Genomic DNA, 19978 nt, shown 5'->3' on the forward strand with positions numbered 1-19978 from the left:
TTATTATTATTATTATTAGTATTATTATTATTATTATTATTCAGGTCATTGCCTGGAATCAAACTTGGAATATTGGGGTTAATAGCTCGCACTCTTAACCACTATGCCATATGCCCATGGGCAAACAAGATGAGGGCAAATATCTGTCAAATGTAAATAATGTAAATAACATATATAATTCTTCATCTCTTAAATATAGGTTTTTTTAAAGCAAACTCCAAGAGTGAACAATATATATGGCAGCAGTTTGGCATTACTGTTGCAGCAGCAATTACCGCAAGCACTGCATGGAATTTTGGCAGTAATTCTATTGAACGGAAAAAAAAGATATGTAGTGGGGAGGTATAGAATCATCTTCTGCATTCTGAAGAGTGAAGACTTCGATAAAACAAAGGCTGAAATTATTAGACATACTCCTACCCATTTACTTGTGCCCCAGTATATCGGTCAGAATAACACATAGATGATGATAAGAACATTGGAAACAGTATGGATTGTGGCTGGTTATCACTTTTGTATCGCAATATGGGTGAGTGATTAAAGCGAGGCTGGAAAGAGGGGACATGTAGACAAGAGGTTTTTCACGTCCTAATAACTGCCCATGGTCATAAGGTTGTTAGTGGAGTTGTACCCTGTTGAAGGTATTGATACAAAATCCATGAGACTTTTGTGGTGCAGCACATGTTAAAACCATGGCGGCGTTGTTGTTAAAAAGGCCTAGATGCAGCACATGTTGTTAAAAATGGCGGTGAGCTGGCAGAATCGTTAGCACACTGGGCGAAATGCTTAGCGGTATTTCGTCTGCCACTACGTTCTGAGTTCACATTCTGCCGAGGTCGACTTTGCCTTTCATCCTTTCGGGGTCGATAAATTAAGTACCAGTTACGCACTGGGGTCGATGTAATCGACTTAATCCGTTTGTCTGTCCTTGTTTGTCCCCTGTATGTTTAGCCCCTTGTGGGCAATAAAGAAATACATGTTGTTAAAAACATTTCAGGGTCTTTTACAGAGTATGAATATGGGCTGTTCTAACCTGACCTAGCTCATAAGCCTTCCTACTTCTATGGACCTCATGTTTCATTTCCTTTGGCAAAATGACAGAATCGTTTGCATGTAGGATAAAATACACAACAGCATTTCTTTCGGCTATTTGCGTTCTGAGTTCAGATTTCGCCAAGGTCAACTTTGCCTTTCATCTTTCAATATAGATAAAATAAAGTACCAGTCAAGTACTTGAGTCGATGTAATCGGCTAAACCTCTCTGCTGGCCTTGTACCAAAATTAGAAAGAATTAGACGGTATTTTAACGTACTTTGTATTTAATTATTCCAAGGAAATATTTGTGCTCTATAAATTTTCAGTTCATCCATTTATACATCGTGTAACGTCTTTCAGCCTTCCCTCTCGTCTTTATATAACTTTTTAGTACCACACTGCACGTCTTTGTAAGTCCTTTATTTAATGTTTCTGCGTTTTTTTGTGTCTTCAAGCCCCTATAACTAGTAAAGGAAAAAAAATCATCATCATCATAATTGTTAAGGCTGCAAGCTGGCAGAACAGTTAGCACGCCAGGTGAAATGCTTAGCAGTATTTCGCCCATTGCCTACATTCGGAGTTCAAAATTTGTTGGGGATCGACTTTGCCTTTCATCCTTTTGAGGTCGATAAATTAAGTACTAGTTGTGTACAGAGTCGATGTGATCGACTTACCCTCCCCACAAAATCCAGGTCTTGTACTAATAGTAGAAAGGTTTACTATTATTGTTGTTGTTGTTGTTGTAGTTAAGGCGGCGAGCTGGCAGAATCGTTACAGCGGCATTTTGTCTGTCTCAACATTCTGAGGTCGACTTTACTTTTTATCGTTTCGGAGTCGATAAAATAAGTACCAGTTAAGTACTGAGATCGATGTAATCGACTTAGCCCCTCACCCGAAATTGCTGGCCTCGTGGCAAAATTTGAAATTATTGTTTTGTTGTTATTGCTGTGCTGTTGATTGCCGTTGACACCAAATAAATAAATAATACGTGATAGCAAGAATTTTTATTTTACACTAACTCTGAGCTTTGAAATATTCAAATGTTTACACTGTTATCGGAGCAGGAAGACCAGATTTCATATCGTGTACATTTATATTTTCAAACATTTATTTTGCTTTGTTTATTAATGGTTCAACATGGCTATCTCTGCAGAAGCCACAATTATTAGCTACAATGATGATTGATAGCAATGAAAACAACTTCAACGTGTCTGTGGACACAGATATGAATTGAAAAAGAAGACAGGAAACGGAAAGGAATGAGATTTGATAAACTGATACAGTTATATAAGCACAAATCGTTACAATTTAAGAATAAAAAAAATGTGAAAAAAAAAGTAGCGAAAGGCAAATCTAAATAACAGTTGCAAAAGTTTCACCGTCTGCACAGCCACTGCTTTCAACAACACAACCGCCATCACCACTACCACCAACGATAACAACAACCGCACCTCATTTATTATTGCTAGTATAGATACTAGTATAGACATAGGTCGACTTCAGCAAAAGGAAAAAAGAAACTCAGAAAAAATACTATACTAAAGAGAGTGGTCTTTTTCCTGAACACAAGGAAAGTGTTACTTCTTACAAAAAAGATGGTGGAGCTCTGGGCGATATATATATATATTTCTTTATTGCCCACAGGGGTCTAAACATAGAGGGGACAAACTAGGACAGACAAAGGGATTAAGTTGATTACATCGACTCCAGTGCGTAACTGGTACTTATTTAATCGACCCCGAAAGGATGAAAGGCAAAGTCGACCTTGGCATAATTTGAACTCAGAACGTAGCGGCAGACGAAATACTATTTCTTTACTATCCACAAGGGGCTAAACACAGAGGGGACAAACAAGGAGAAACAAACGGATTAAGTCGATTACATCGACCCCAGTGCGTAACTGGTACTTAATTTGGATCTTTTCCTTTTCAACGGCACTTTTCAACACAATTTCTAGTTAACTAAACACTTTTAAGCTTCGTATACTGGTAGAATGTGTTTATAAATCATTTTTTCTTGGCCTTATTGAGAAAATTCTTTATGTTGTAACATATTTCGTCTTTAATTTCGAGCATTTCGGCAATTTTAACCAATCGCTGACCTCCATTTAGGTAAATAACATTCTGTGCATAATGAATATGTCCCTCCTTTAAGAAACAGATTGGGTTTATTTACATTTGTGAAGAAAAAAGATACCCTTCCCCCACCCCTAACCCTAACCCTAGCCCTAACCCTAAATCTAAAATAGATTGAAATGCAATAGATCGATACTAGGGTTATAATTATGGATGACAGTTGTCGAATTTCGGTAATTTCAACCAATCAATGACGTGTATTCAGCTGAATGAAATTACTGCTGTTGTTTGTCAACAACTTCCGGCGGTTATAAACCCTAACCCTAATCCTAACTCTAAAACCCTAACGCTAACCCTAACCGGATCTTTACCCTTTGAACGGCAGGAAAGATCCATAATATGTCTATGCAGAGCTAATACAGACTGAATACAGGGGTCTCAGACAGACCGAATTTCGCTTTTATTAATATAGAAGTAATATATAATTTGTTGTGGTATTTCGGCAGATCGGGCCATGGCTGTGTTTGCGGCGTCAGCAGCTTGGCGAGCTCTCTTCTGTTGAAGTGTTTTGGCAGATCGGGCCATGGCTGTGTTTGCGGCGTCAGCAGCTTGGCGAGTTCTCCTCTGCTGTTGGGTTTCGACAGATCGTGTCCCGGCGGTGCTAGCGGCGTTAGCCGTATTCCGAATGGCCCTTTGTTCGGGGTTCTCGCGAGCTCTGCGGATGGAAGCACAGGAAGAAGCCCGCATGTTTTGGCTGGACTGTTGCTCTTTCATCAACCTCGAGCGGAAGGAAGATCTGTACGCTGCGGCCCTTGCAAGTCGGGTAGAACGGTCGTTAGTAGTTTCAGATGCCTGAGCAGCGGCAGAACGGGAAGCTTTTTGCGAGAGGCGCAAGGCGGTTTCCTCGTGGGTCTCGCATGCCCTTCTAGCCCTAGCAGCCGATGCCTTGGCCGTCCGAGGGCTGAGGAGGGTCCTTCTCTTCTTGGGTGGCATTTTGGTGGATAGCAATGTGTTTGGCAAAGGTGTAATAAAAAGGAACACGTGGGGTAAGTATCCCAAAATGTATAAAAATGTACAAAAACGGAAAGAAAGCGGGCAGCAATGTGAGTGACAACAACGAAAAAGCGAAAAGTGACCAAACTGAACAAACGAATGGAAAAGTTTTTTTGGTGCACACGACAAAAGCGGCTTATAATAAACCAAGAGTTTGCAAGTAGCGTCCGAGGGCCCTTAGGGTACGTCAAAAATGTAAGGTAAAACGTTTGGGGTGGTAGTTATAAAGAAAGTTTAAACAAAAAAAGTATTCGAATAACTTGCGGCTGCAGCAGCGATTAGCAGAAGTAGGCCAACGTGTGAAGCGAGCGGGTGTGAACCGAGAGAAGTGGGAGTCACAAACTATACGCGCACAACTGAGTGTGTCAGTGCATGTGATTGGCCAAAGAGTGTTTAATTGAGAGCATTGTTCACCGTTTGGGGAGTCAATGGGAAGAGCTGCAATCATCGTGTCAAGGACACGCGCGTACGTGCGCACACAACCGCAAACGCATCTACAGCCCATCATTGCTCGGATTTGAAGCAAAAGGAAAACATATGCCATTTCTAGTAACCTTTATGATAAAAGCGGCAAAAATCGACTAAATCGCCTGAAATCCGCCAACTATTTAACAAAAGTTAGTTTTGTAGGGTTCGTATGGTTGGTCTCAAAGTGATATGGTTTTGTCGATTTCTCCCAATACTTGTTAACTGCATTGACAAAAGGTCGTTAGTTTGACATTTAATGCAAACTTGATGTCCAACATCGGTGTTGCGAAAATCTATGTGAACTTTCAAAAAATATCGCAGAAAAATCGGTTTGCTATGTGTGCCACATATGATGTAATTAACCGATTTTTTCCCCAGTAATAACGTATCCTATTGGAATCAAAAGGGCCATATAGCTCCTTGGAGCGGACATGATGCTCGCTGTGAATTTCAAAAAAATTCCTGCCAATTTGTTAAAGATATTGTTGAAAATATGTCATCTTGAATTTGAACGCGATTTCCCAAAATGGCATGATTTTATCGATTTTTTCTGATTTTTTCTGATTAGTTTTCCATTGCATGGAAAACTAATGTCAGAATTAAGTTCCTTAGGGTAACATTAAGCTTCACCATGAGTTTGGTGAAAATCGATTGCAAGTTGCGAAAACTACAACGGAAAACGTGTTGCATATGATAAGCTTAGATTCTCGACCCCATGTCGAATTTATCGATTTTTTTCAGAACTGGGGGAACTTTTCAAAATTTTCGCTGCGTTAGTTTTGAATTATGACATTGGGCTATGTGTGTGTCAAGTTTCATCAGAATCGGTTGAAAGCCGTGGTAAGGGTGAGGGTACAACCTGAGACACACAGACAGACAAACTGCCTTTTATATATATATATATATATATATATATGAATGAGTGTCTGAGTGCGTGTGTATGTATATGTGTATGTATGCATGTATAGGTATCTATGCATGTATGAGTACGTATGTGTGTGTATAACGTATGTATGTTTGTATGTACGCATGCATGAGTATGTACGTGCATACAAAAACGAGTCATATTGGGCGAGATTTTAGCTCCTAATTCTAACAACTTTCTACCATCTTTGAATCTCCCGGGAAGGCCATTTGTGTATACGAAGATAAGAGAATATGATGCAATTTGGGTGAATGGGGGGCTACGTAATTTGTTTCGTGCAGACATAACCAGATAAAAATAGGTCACGATTGGAGGAAGTCTGAGTTACTATTCCTATCGTATCTAAATCAAATGTAGACATGGCAGTTTAATGTAGATACATAATAAGGCTTGCGTGTGCATGTGTGCGTGTGTGTGTGCGTGTAAACATCCCCAGACACTCACCCACCCCGTCCGCAACCCACCCAGAATACACACGTGCTTACACGCGCCTACGCACACATAAGAAAGAGAAAGCGCGCCTGGAGTGTGTGTTATAGAGCAGAAATGAGAAAGACAAAGAGAGGGTAAACGAGAGACAGAGAGAGAGAGAGAGAGATAATGATTCAAGAAGACCCACAGATACACACTACATATACAAGTATAGATATAAATAAATACGCACGTACACACTTGAAAAGCTGCTGGAACATTTCAATAGCAACGAACTTAATATTTTATAAAAATACTCACCATTAACGCTGTACTTAGTTGATATACGTATGAGTCTATGTTACGGTAGCCATTATTTGATATTCATAATTTTTATTGTTACTAGCAGTATCGCCCGGCGTTGATCGGGTTTGTTTCTACCCTTTAGAATTGGAATTTTTGAAAAGTAAAAATTTTGCATTATGTAGCTTGTTATTCTCTTTATGTGAACCTTTTCCCGGTTGAAATACACCGAATTATGGCGACACAGCAGTCAAAAAATCGTAAAAAATAGGGATTTTCATAGAAAAAAAAAGCACCTTTTTGATGTAAATAATTTTTGGTCTTAACATGGTCCGATTTGAATTTTTTCTTCTACGGAATGAAGAGCAAGCCTTCTATCATAGTTTCAATTTTGGTCAACCTGCGCCGCAGGGTCTCTATATATAGATTTAATTTACGATGATTTTTTTTCTGTGAGAATGTATAGAGAGGAAAGGATTATATGTTCCTTGTTAGAATGCCAAGGTTTTCTGTTCTGAAATTGCATGGTTATACTTTCATAAGATTGCAGTAACACTGTTGTATACCTTGTAACTTTCTTTTGAGGGTGTATTTCAGAACTCAAATGAGCATGAATAATTCCATCTCCACCAAAAAGCCAAAAAAAATAACAAAACAAGGTGAAGATGACTGATTTCGCACTAGTGTTCCGATGTTTGGGTGAGTCCCCCGAAGCGCATTTTCCCTGCCTCTAATCATCGTGGAAAGTTTCAAAGAGATTGAAATTTTCTGAAATAAAATCTTCAGATAATCGTCACTGATGTTATGACGTCATAAACGCAGTATGGAAAAACTTAAACTTCTTTCGTTTTTGTATTTGGTTTACAAGATTCTTTATGTGAATTCGTGTGTTGAAACATATTTTATTGTGTCTAGGGAGAGTCATTCTCTTTTAGTGCCTTATTAATTTAACACACTCACTGGTCTGATTTCCACTCATTTACCTATTCTTTTACTCTTTTGTTTCAGTCATTTGAATGTGGCCATGCTGGAGCACTGCATGCATGTATATATGTATGTGTGTGTATATGTTTGCGTGTCTGTGTTTGTTCCCCCAAACATTGCTTGGCAACCGATGCCGGTGTGTTTACGTCACCGTAACTTAACGGTTCGGCAAAAGAAACCGATACAATAAGTACTAGACTTACAAAGAATAAGTCCTGGGGTCGATTTGCTCGACTAAAGGCAGTGCTCCAGCATGGCCACAGTCAAATGACTGAAACAAGTAAAAGAGTATCAGTCAAAGAGTGACGTAGTTTAAACCCCTGTTGGCCTTGTGACAATATAGGAAATAATTAAATCTTTTATGGAATACCTCGAAGCACACACACATAAAGCTATAAATAATAGCACGAAAATGGTGGGTTGAAAAACCCTGTTGGATAGGAAAAAGTCAAAGACCTGCCCTTGAGGGGACACGAACTCACAGCTAGTGAAATTCTCTTTGATTCTGGTTTGTCTTTAGCGTACACAACGCACACATACGTATATATTCATATCTACACACACACACGCACACGCACACACACACAGAGGAGGAGGAGACCCCCTTCGGTCATGAATGACCATGGGATTGCTCCTAGAAAGTTACCCTCCGAGGCACAAGTCCGCGCAAGGTTGTTTGTGGAAGGCTAACACAGTCACCCATGCATACCAGCCTCCCTCTCTCCACACCATTGATGTTATCCAAGGGAAAGGCAAAGGGGCCGATACAACTTGGCACCAGTGATGTCACAACTCATTTCTACAGCTGAGTTAACTGGAGCAACATGAAATAAAGTGTCTTGCTCAAGAACACAACACACAGCCCGGTCCGAGAATCGAACTCACAACCTCACGATCGTAAGCTCGACGCTCTAACCACTGAGCCATGCACCTTCACACACACACACACACACACACACACGCACACACATATATTTGAAGAGGCTGTGTTAATTATCATTCACGTTCTTTGCACTAGCGTAGCTGGTGGGGGAGGTCCGCCCCGGACTCCACTTTTAAAGGGGAACCACTTCTGGGTCTGCTTTAGGCAATATATATTTTTGTGGGATCCAGGGACAGCAAACGGAATGGCCGCCTCAGGTTCGCACACACTCTAGCTATGCTAGTGGTTCTTCGTCAGGATGTTGGCTAAATTTTAAACGTTTGAAAGTACAATGTTGAGGTACAATATACCAAAATTAAAAGAAAGTAGAAAAAAAATTCGACTTGGTGAGTGTTGAACACGAGATGTAAAATAACGTTTCAAAAATTACACAATGCATTTTCCGAGAGCTCAGCTAAATTTTTCTTGATTTTCACCACCAAAGAAAGCCAGTAAGAATAGGAAGGAAATTTTAACTTTGGCAAGTTTTAAACCCAAGATGTAAAATAACGTTTCAAAATAACACGATGCATTTTTCCAGAGATTTACCAATTCTCCTTGCAGAGAACAAGAGTAATGACAGTTGTTTCTGACACAAGTACAAGGTCAGAAGTTTGGGGTATGAAGGTACAGTATACAATGACATGGCAATTTGTCCACACCCTTTTCAGTGCTCACAGCCCACCAACTCCCTAAGGTTAACTGCTTTAAAGAATGTCAGATGAGTTTTGAATTCACTGTTTACTCTAGGTCAGACTTAACCAATGATTTCAATTGCAACTTGGATGCTCTTTCTCTAACATTGCAGACTTTTCGGTCGCCAGTTTTCGGAAATAGGAAGCAACCTCTTAGCAAAATTGGTGACACCTACTTCAACACAATTCACTCTAGTAGTTGCAACAAAATGAAAACTACGACATAATTCTCTTAACACAATATACTTTTCTTAAAAAGTGTAAACAATGAAATAAGAAGCGACAGAACAGCGAGCTAGTGCTAGCCAAATTCATTTCTTTTTGCTTTTAGTTTTTACTGTTTTAGCAACAAACTATCATATTGCATACACATTCCGTGATTAAAATGGGTGAAGTACTTTCGTTTTTATTTTGTTTTATCACTTTCCTAACTTTGTCAACAGTTTTGTTTATCGGTTTTCATCATGTCAGTCGCTTCCTCTTCAAACTGAACGAATTAGTACAAACGAGTAACTTGACTACTCAACCGTAAACTAGGAGCAGAACCTTTTCTTTCTTTGTGACAGGTAAATTTGAACAAGAAGTGTTACGAACTTTACTGATATACACGTAATAAGACTAATTATATTTGAACTCGTAAACTTTTGGTCATGAATTCAATACTGACTTCATTCGAATTCACGATTTTATCTTGTCTACTCTTGTCACAATCTGTGTCACGCTGAATCTCCCTGAGAACTATGTTAAGAGTACACGTGTCTGTGGAGTGCTCAGCCACTTGCACGGTAATTTCATGGGACCCCCTCGTCGTCGTAACCGACAGAGTGCTCCTATATATATATATATATGTATACACACACACACACACACACACACACACACACATATATATATATATATATGTTCATTCTTTCTCGAGCCACGCCTGGCTCATAGGGTCGGTTTCCCGATTTCCTTGGTGTATAGGTTCCACACCTGGACGGGACGCCGGTCCGTCGCAGGTGAGCTGCAAGAGAAAAGAGTGAGGTAAAGTTGTGGCGAAAGTGTCAGCAGAAGTTCGCCATTACCTTCCGTCAGAGCCGCGTGGAGCTTAGGCGTTTCGTATATAAACACACACATCGCCCGGTCTGAGATTCGAACCCGCGATCCCTCGACCGCGAGTCCGCTGCTCTAACCACTAGGCCATGCGCCTCCACACACACACACACAACACACATACACACACACATATATATAATTTCTATCCTATAATAACTAAATTGGGTCACTATATTAAAAAATTTGGCGAGTCATATGAGTCGAACAATGGTGAGAAATTTGATGAATGATACATAAATTCCGAGTGCAAATTGAGAGAACAATGGGAAGAAGCTTGAAAAAAAACATTCAGACTGAGGTTTCAATTCCCGGTTGAAAATTCAGCATCTGCTCGCTACAAATTCTTCATTTTTCCTAGCTTTTCAAACTAAACACCAAACACTGACACTCCGTCGGTGACGACGAGGGTTCCAGTTGATCCAATCAACAGAACGTCCCGAGATTCAGTGTGACACAGAATGTGAGGATCTTTTCTGTTTGAACGGCAGTTTTTAGAAAATAATTTCCACGTAACTAAACACTTTTAAACTTCGTATATTGGTAGAATGTGTTTATAAAACATCTTTTTCTCTTGGCTTTATCGAGAAAATTCTATAGTTTGTAAGATATTTGTTGTTGTTTTTCTTCAGTTTCTGCAATTTCAACCAATCAGTGACGTCTATTGAGGTAAAGAACATTCTGTGCCGTATGAATATGTCCCTCGTTTAAGAAACAGATTGGGTTTATTTACATTTGTGAAGAAAAAAAGATACTCTTCGCCCACCCCTAACTCTAACCCTAAAACAGATTGAAATGCAATAGATCGATACTAGGGTTATAATTATGGGTGACAATTTCATATGACACCGCTAGAGAAAACTGCCGTTCAAACCGAAAAGATCCGAATGTGACAAAGCGGCTCTATGAAATACAAATACAACTAATTTCTGCCAGTTAGGTTGACTGGAACAACATAAAATAAAGCGTCTTGCACAAGGACCCAACGTGCTGTCGAGTATTGAACTCTACACTAATAGAATCCATAACACTACAAGCTGACTAGCAAACACATTACACGAAGTGGATATTAGTAATTTAATTGCTTATGTTTTATCATAATTATATATGATTAACATTCTGCATTCGGCTCTTAAATCTTGAGTTGGTTCTTATTTCATCATATCTCATTCCTCTAGACAGCGCCATCTAAGTAGTTGCATTGTAACCCTCTAGACCGTCAAAGTAGCATCGTAAGCCTCTGGACAAAGCACTGCACTCGACCCTATAGGATTTACTTATTGACAGCAATCCACAGCATAAATACTTCATAATTAGGCCCATGCTTTAAGATGGCACCGCCTCTAGACACAGCGAATTAGATACCAGTAGCATCCTGGCTTTAATATATTTGACTGTGCAGGTGTCTTTCAATAACTGGCTTTGAGCCTAACCAGAAAGACCTCACTCTTGTATTCTTTATTTTTTTTTTTTGGAACTAATGGTTAGATTATACCTCACTAATGAGGTCTAATAACACTGAAACACATCCTTACTTGTCACTATACTACAAAAGAAATCAAGATTACTCTGTTCAGCATTCCACATTCAATTCATTTTAGTTGCTTCTCCTTTATTTTCTTGACCAGAGTTAGTCATTTAGCCATTTTTGTATTCATCAGATGAATTGAGATATGACACGCGATTCTTCTTGTCCCTCAACGAATGTAAATGTTTAATGTAACTACTCTTGAATGTGTTTACAGTGAGTCCTGTGTAATTCTTCTCAATACCTTTATACATCACAGAGCAGGTTGAAGGGTTTCTGCTGTTGGAACATTAGTTGTTCAGGCAGCTGCTGTTTGGTTGGTGTAAGCACGTAATATTAATTAAAATTCCTTGGCTTGTTACATGAAGTATGCAAGCGTATCTACCTAAGAATCAAGTACTTGAATTTATTAAATCAATTACAGCTTTTTGCTTAGCATATACAGCCTTGTATCTATGTTAGAAATAATTATTATTGTTGTTATATTTTCTATGTCTGCATACCTCAGTCTAAATAATTACTACTAACGTCTAAATAACAACTCTAACATTCGTTGAAAACCATTTCAGGTTTGGCTCAGTCTGGCACATGGGGTTGTTTTGATGAATTTAATCGAATCGATTTGCCAGTGTTGTCAGTGGCTGCACAACAAATTGCAATAGTTCTCACGTGTAAAAAGGAGCGGAAAAACCAATTTGTGTTCACAGATGGAGATGTCATACAGATGAACCCAGAGTTTGGTATTTTTCTCACGATGGTAAGAAACAATTTAGATAAATTACCGTAAATCCTCGAGTATAGTCCGCCTTTGAGTATAATGCGCAGGGGATTTTTAGGGGGCTGTACCTCTGAAAAACCTAAACCTTGTGTATAGTACGCACCCCTTCTCTAACATGAGTCAAGGAGGTCTATATAACGTCCTTGGTTTGTAAAAAAGTATACGGTAATGTCCTTTATTATTATTGTATATATAACATAATGCAAACGTGTAGCTTTTTTGTGAATTTTGTTTGCAGAAAATAAAGAAATAACAGTAATAACGTTTAATAAATGTTGCTTACTGCAAATTATGGATGATTCTTTTATGACTTCATTGCTTTCTGGCTTAGCTTAAGGTATTTTCGCGCCCGTCATCACAAAATGCGTCTGAATAAACATTGCCGGACAGCAAATAGAGACTCGGACATTGCTTAGAAAATATTTTTCATTTTTACTTAGTATATAGTACGCATTAGGGATTTTGACCGTTAAATTTTGGGAAAAAAATGCGGATTATACTCGAGGATTTACCGTACCTGTGCTTAGTCTCAAGATGATAAATACTTCTCAAAGACTTTTTAACTGATCTAGAATGGATATTTAAGGCTGGGAAAGAAAGAGTGGTCAGGCGTCAATGGAAGACGGTTGAAACAAATAGCTTAGTGTGGGTATCTGCAGATGTGAGAAACTGCTAAGGTGATACTGAGGAAAGATTTGAAAGTATTGAATAGTTTTAGGAAGGGTGGTATGGAAGTAGGATGTCGAGTGAAACATAATTTAAATTTGGAGGGAATAGTGAGAAGACATTTCCAGTCTGTAATTTCATGATGAAACACGATATTGTTATAGAAATATTTGATATAATGCTGCGAATGAAAAATGGTACTATCATTGATAGATAAAGTAATTGGGTTCTTTGACAATTGAAGATATATACAGTATAATGTACCGCTATCATCTGAAGATTTGTTATTGTATCATGATGGGCGTGGCATTATATTATCGCTTGTGAAGGCAGAGAGCTGGTATAGTCATTAGCACACCAGGCAAAAATGCTTAGCGGCATTTCGTCCGTCTTGACGTTCGGGGTTCAAATTTCGCCAAGATTGACTTTGCCTGTCATCCTTTTCGGGATCAACGAAATAAGTATCAGTTGAACTCTGGAATCGAAGTAATCGACCTGCCCCACCCCCTCCCCCGAGATCGTAGACCTTGTGCCAAAACTTGAAATTATATTATCGCCTGTGGGCGTAACTTCGGTATAGGTACCGGAAGTACCGGATACATTTCAAGAAAGTGTTTTTTTTTATATATATATGGGGGTTAGAGGGGGGGGGGAGAAAAGGGTTTCTGTTATCTTCAGAAATGTAAACAAAGGTACTTACGGTACCTATAGCGAAGGATCGCCCGCTTGTGGATATAACAAAGATATAGAAACACGTGATTTTCTGTCTTAAGGTTGATAGACAAAAATTACTTTAATAACATTCTTGATTTTTTTTTTTCCAGAATCCAGGCTATGCTGGACGACAAGAATTACCTGAAAACTTAAAGATTAACTTTAGAACTGTTGCCATGATGGTTCCAGACCGGCAGATTATTATTCGTGTAAAGTTAGCCAGTGCTGGTTTCATAAATAATATTAATTTGGCATGTAAGTTCTTCACGTTATATAAGCTGTGCGAAGAACAGCTTACTAAACAGGTAAGATACTGTGTTATATATTTCTCTTAGACTTGTTAATCTCTATAAATATTATATGATTTCGTATAGACGATGATACTAGTAAGTAGGTGTTAGAACTTAATATTCATAATCTTTTGAGTATAAAGTTAGACGAGTACGGAGCGTTATATTCTTTCGTGAAAAGGCGGCGAGCTGGCAGAAACGTTAGCACGCTGGGCGAAATGCTTAGCGGTATTTCGTCTGCCGAAGGCGGTGAGCTGGCAGAAACGTTAGCACGCCGGGCGAAAAGCTTAGCGGTATTTCGTCTGCCGAAGGCGGCGAGCTGGCAGAAATGTTAGCACGCCGGGCGAAATGCTTAGCGGTATTTCGTCTGCCGAAGGCGGCGAGCTGGCAGAAATGTTAGCACGCCGGGCGAAAAGCTTAGCGGTATTTCGTCTGCCGAAGGCGGCGAGCTGGCAGAAATGTTAGCACGCCGGGCGAAATGCTTAGCGGTATTTCGTCTGCCGTTACGTTCTGAGTTCAAATTCCGCCGAGGTCAACTTTGCCTTTCATCCTTTCGGGGTCGATTAAACAAGTACCAGTTACGCACTGGGGTCGATATAATCGACTTAATCCGTTTGTCTGTCCTTGTTTGTCCCCTCTGTGTTTAGCCCCTTGTGGGTAGTAAAGAAATAGGTATATCGTCTGCCGAAGGCGGCGAGTTGGCAGAAACGTTAGCACGCCGGGCGAAATGCGTAGCCGTATTTCGTCTGTCGTTACGTTCTGAGTTCAAATTCCGCTGAGGTCGACTTTGCCTTTCATCCTTTCGGGGTCGATAAATTAAGTACCAGTTACGCACTGGAGTCGATGTAATCGACTTAATACCTTTGTCCTTGTTTGTCCCCTCTATGTGTAGCCCCTTGTGGGTAATAAAGAAATAGGTATTTCGTCTGTCGTTACATTCTGAGTTCAAATTCCGCCGAGGTCGACTTTGCTTTTCATCTTTTCGGGGTCGATTAAATAAGTACCAGTTATGCACTGGATTCGATATAATCGACTTAATCCGTTTATCTGTCCTTGTTTGTCCTCTATGTGTTTAGCCCCTTGTGGGTAGTAAAGAAATAGGTATTTCGTCTGCCGCTACGTTCTGAGTTCAGATTCCTCCGAGGTCGACTTTGCTTTTCATCTTTTCGGGGTCGATAAATTAAGTACCAGTTGTGTACTGGAGTCGATCTAATCGACAGATCCCATCCCCTAAAATTTCGGGCCTTGTGCCTAGAATAGAAAAGAATATTCTTTCGTGAATGACAAGAGAACAAGGAGTCAAGTAATCACCTTCAAACTATAAGTATAATCGAACATCAATGAAATTATGCCGATTTCAGTATCGTTTCATGTTTGTTGTGAATAAATAGAAATATGAATAGGAAAACTGGCTTTAATTTACGTCAATTGGGTATAACAACATCTCTGTTTTGTCTCCTTATAACTTTGAGAGAAATGGCTGTTATTTAAAAACATTTTCTACAAATACCTATTTCTTTATTACCCACAGGGGGCTAAATATAGAGGGGACAAACAAGGACAGACATAGATATTAAGTCGATTACATCAATTCCAGTGCGTAACTGGTACTTAATTTATCGACCCCGAAAGGATGAAAGGCAAAGTCGACCTCGGCGGAATTTGAACTCACAACGTAACGACAGACGAAATACCTATTTCTTTATTACCCACAAGGGGCTAAACACAGAGAGGACAAACAAGGACAGACATAGGTATTAAGTCGATTACATCAATTCCAGTGCGTAACTGGTACTTAATTTATCGACCCAGAAAGTATGAAAGGCAAAGTCGACCTTGGCGGAATTTGAACTCACAACGTAACGACAGACGAAATACCTATTTCTTTATTACCCACAAGGGGCTAAACACAGAGGGGACAAACAAGGACAGACATAGGTATTAAGTCGATTACATCGACCCCAGTGCGTAACTGGTACTTAATTTATCGACCCAGAAAGGATGAAAGGCAAAGTCGACCTCGGCGGAATTTGAACTCAGAACGTAACGGCAGACGAAATACCGCGAAGCATTTCACCCGGCGTGCTTAACGTTTCTGCCAGCTCGTCTACAAATACCTTTCACGTGGTGTAGCTTGGAATTTAATGTGAACAAAAAAAACAAAAAAGGAAATAGAAAGGAGAATATATTTCAAACATCCCGACTTTATTTCCTTCATGTATTTTTATAATTTCATTACAATTACGTTGAAAAATAATTACTTTCGAGGAATAACGCACGCTTTCCCAAAATTCTCTAAAAGAAATCATGGAAGAAAGGGGAGTTCAGTGTTAAACAGCAATTAATGAATGTATATTTTTTCATTATTTTATCGTTGTCTTAATCACTCTCCTTTAAACAAACTCAAGGGTGTTCCGCCTCCTTACGTGGTCTATATGTATGTTAGAAATAGGTAGGCATTGTGTGAATCTGAAAATGGTAAGTGGCTGTGTGGTAATAACTTGCTTACCAGCCACATTGTTCTGGGTTGTCCCACTGCGTGGCACCTTGGGCAAGTGTCTTCTATTATGGCTTCGGGCCAACCAAAGCCTTGTGATTGGATTTGGTAGACGGAAACTGAAAGAAGCCCCTCGTATATATGTATGTATATATATATGTATGTATATATGTATGTATATATGTATATATATATATGTATATATGTATATATATATGTATATATATATATGTACGTATGTGTGTATATATGTTTGTGTGTCTGTGTTTGTCCTCCCAACATCGCTTGACAACCGATGCTGGTGTGTTTATATCCCCGTAACTTAACGGTTCGGCAAAAGAAACCAATAGAATAAATAAGTACTAGGTTTACAAAGAATAAGCCCTGGTGTCGATTTGCTCTACTAAAGGCGGTGCTCCAGCATGGCCGCAGTCAAATGACTGAAACAAGTAAAAGAGTAACCGTGGGACTTTTGTTCACTTTCACACTTTAACTATGGGGCTTTTGTCCGTGGTGGCTTTTGTCTGAGGTGGCTTTTGTCCTACACTCGTTAAACCAGTAAGAGATTAAAGAGAATTAGATGTAACATGTCATAAAAATGACATGAATTAATAAACGTATAAGATTATGAAGATGTATTGTTATAATCTTTCTGTTTTCTGTCCTTCAAAATATCTTGTTTATCTAATATTATACCTTCCAAGTCTGTGTCTCTACTTAATATATATAAAAACAATGGCCAATTGTCGCCGTTACAAGCTGTTTCAAGTGCCACTATGACGTTGTCTGTATTTCTTCGATTGTTTTGTTTATTTGTGAGTGTGTGTGTGTGTGAACTTGCTATGTATACTGTCCGATACAGAACAAACATTTGGATGTTCCAATTTCATTCGAGTAGCAAAGATAATTTGGCATAACTACAGATATGTACCCCTCCCTGAATTTGCTTACTCTCTTTTACTTGTTTCAGTCATTTGACTGTGGCCATGCTGGAGCACCGCCTTTAGTCGAGCAAATCGACCCCAGGACTTATTCTTTGTAAGTCTAGTACTTATTCTATCATTCTCTTTTGCCGAACCGCTAAGTTTCGGGGACGTAAACACACCAGCATCTCTTGTCAAGCGATGTTGAGGGAGGAGGGGACAAACACAGACACACAAACTTATACACCCCCCCCCACACACACACATTATATATATATATATATATATATATATATATGTATATATATATACACACATATATACGATGGGTTTCTTTCAGTTTCCGTCTACCAAATCCACTCACAAGGCTTTGGTCGGCCCGAGGCTATAGTAGAAGACACTTGCCTAAGGTGTCACGCAGTTGGACTGAACCCGGAACCATGTGGTTGGTAAGCAAGCTACTCACCACACAGCCCTTTATAACTCTGAAAAATGTATCATTTTTTTGTGAAAATTTTTAGAGGTTTATTTTAGATCATGGAAAATAGGATTATATTGAAATTTGTAGTGAAAAACGTTTCGGGAAGAGGAGGCGTGTTCCAGAAAATTCACACACCGCAATTTGTTTCCTCATAACTTTCTGAAACTTGGATATTTTAAAGTAAATTTTCATCAAAATACATCTCAGATGGTGTAGTTTACGATTATGTTGGAATTAGATGTAGAAGCAAAATTCGAGGTGATACTGGATCATTTTTCAATTTTGATTCCTCATACGTTTTGATGAAGTGTGTGAATTATCTTCTAGGCGTAGGAGTGGCTGTGTGCTAAGTAGCTTGCTTACGAACCACATGGTTCCGGGTTCAGTTGGGCAAGTGTCTTCTACTATAGCCTCGGGCCGACCAAAGCCTTGTGAGTGAATTTAGTAGACGAAAACTGAAAGAAGCCCGTCGCATATATGTGTGTGTGTGTGTGTCTGTGTCTGTGTTTGTCCCCCCAACATCGCTTGACAACCGATGCTGTTGTGTTTAGGAACCCGTAACTTAGCGGTTCGGCAAAAGAGAATGATAGAATAAGTACTAGGTTTACAAAGAATAAGTCCTGGGGTCGATTTGCTCAACTAAAAGGCGGTGTTCCAGCATGGCCAGTCAAATGACTGAAAAAAGTAAAAGAGTAAAAGAGAGTAACTCCAAATGTTCTTTCTTTCTTTGGATCTTTTCGGTTTGAACGGCAGTTTTTTCTAGCGGTGTCATATGAAATTGTCACCCATAATTATGACCCTAGTATCGATCTATTGCATTTCAATCTATTTTAGGGTTAGGGGTGAAGGGTATCTTTTTTTCTTCACAAATGTAAATAAACCCAGTCTGTTTCTTAAACGAGGGACATATTCATACGGCACAGAATGTTCTTTACCTCAATAGACATCACTGATTGGTTGAAATTGCAGAAATTGATGAAAAAACAACAAATATCTTACAAACTATAGAATTTTCTCAATAAAGCCAAGAGAAAAATGTGTTTTATAAACACATTCTACCAGTATACGAAGTTTTAAATTTTTTAGTTACCTAGAAATTATGTTACAAACTGCCGTTCAAACCGAAAAGATCCGAGATTTATTTTAGATCATGGAAAATAGGATTATATTGAAATTTGTAGTGAAAAACGTTTCGGGAAGAGGTGTGTTTCAGAAAATTCACACACCGCAATTTGTTTCCTCATAACTTTCTGAAACTTGGATATTTTAAAGTAAATTTTCATCAAAATACATCTCAGATGGTGTAGTTTACGATTATGTTGGAATTAGATGTCAAAGCAAAATTTAAGGTGATACTGGATAATTTTTCAATTTTAATTCCTGATACGTTTTGATGAAGTGTGTGAATTATCTTCTAGGCGTAGGAGTGGCTGTGTGGTAAGTAGCTTGCTTACGAACCACATGGTTCCGGGTTCAGTCCCACTGCGTGGCGCCTTGGGCAAGTGTCTTCTACTATAGCCTCAGGCCGACCAAAGCCTTGTGAGTGGATTTGGTAGACGGAAACTGAAAGAAGCCCGTCGTATATATATATATATATATATGTATGTATGTGTGTGTGTGTGTGTGTTTGTCCCCCAAACATCGCTTGACAACCGATGCTGGTGTGTTTACGTCCCCGTAACTTAGCGGTTTGGCAAAAGAGACTGATATAATAAGTACTAGGCTTACAAAGAATAAGTCCTGGGGTCGATTTAGTCGACTAAAGGCAGTGCTCCAGCATGGCCGCAGTCAAATGACTGAAACAAGGGATCTTTTCGCTTTGACCGGCAGATTTTAAAAATAATTTCTTTGTAACTACACACTTTTAAACAACAAATATCTTACAAACTACAGAATTTTCTCAAGAAAGCCAAGAGAAAAATATGTTTTATAAACACATTCTACCAGTATACGAAGTTTAAAATTTTTTAGTTACAAAGAAATTATTTTTAAAATCTGCCGGTCAAAACGAAAAGATCCAAAACAAGTAAAAGAGTAAAAGAGAGTAACTCCAAATTTTCTTTTTTTTTTTTCTTCATTTTTTCCCCCCGTCAAACTTCAACATGATTGTTATCTATACCATCTGAAATGTACTG

At 39.0% G+C, this 19978-nt stretch overlaps 1 protein-coding gene across 1 annotated transcript in view; it reads left to right on the forward strand.

Annotated features, from left to right (window-relative positions):
* LOC115221252 (dynein heavy chain 5, axonemal-like) overlaps positions 1-19978 on the forward strand; it is a 275949-nt gene that overhangs the window by 117779 nt on the left and 138192 nt on the right. Inside the window, exons 31-32 of the mRNA XM_036510602.1 lie at positions 12064-12251; positions 13763-13957. Of these exons, the coding sequence (XP_036366495.1) occupies positions 12064-12251; positions 13763-13957 (383 nt within the window). The remainder of the gene's footprint in view (positions 1-12063; positions 12252-13762; positions 13958-19978) is intronic.

The sequence above is a fragment of the Octopus sinensis genome, linkage group LG18 (genome assembly GCF_006345805.1).
Source record: "Octopus sinensis linkage group LG18, ASM634580v1, whole genome shotgun sequence".
In the NCBI taxonomy this organism is placed as follows: domain Eukaryota; kingdom Metazoa; phylum Mollusca; class Cephalopoda; order Octopoda; family Octopodidae; genus Octopus; species Octopus sinensis.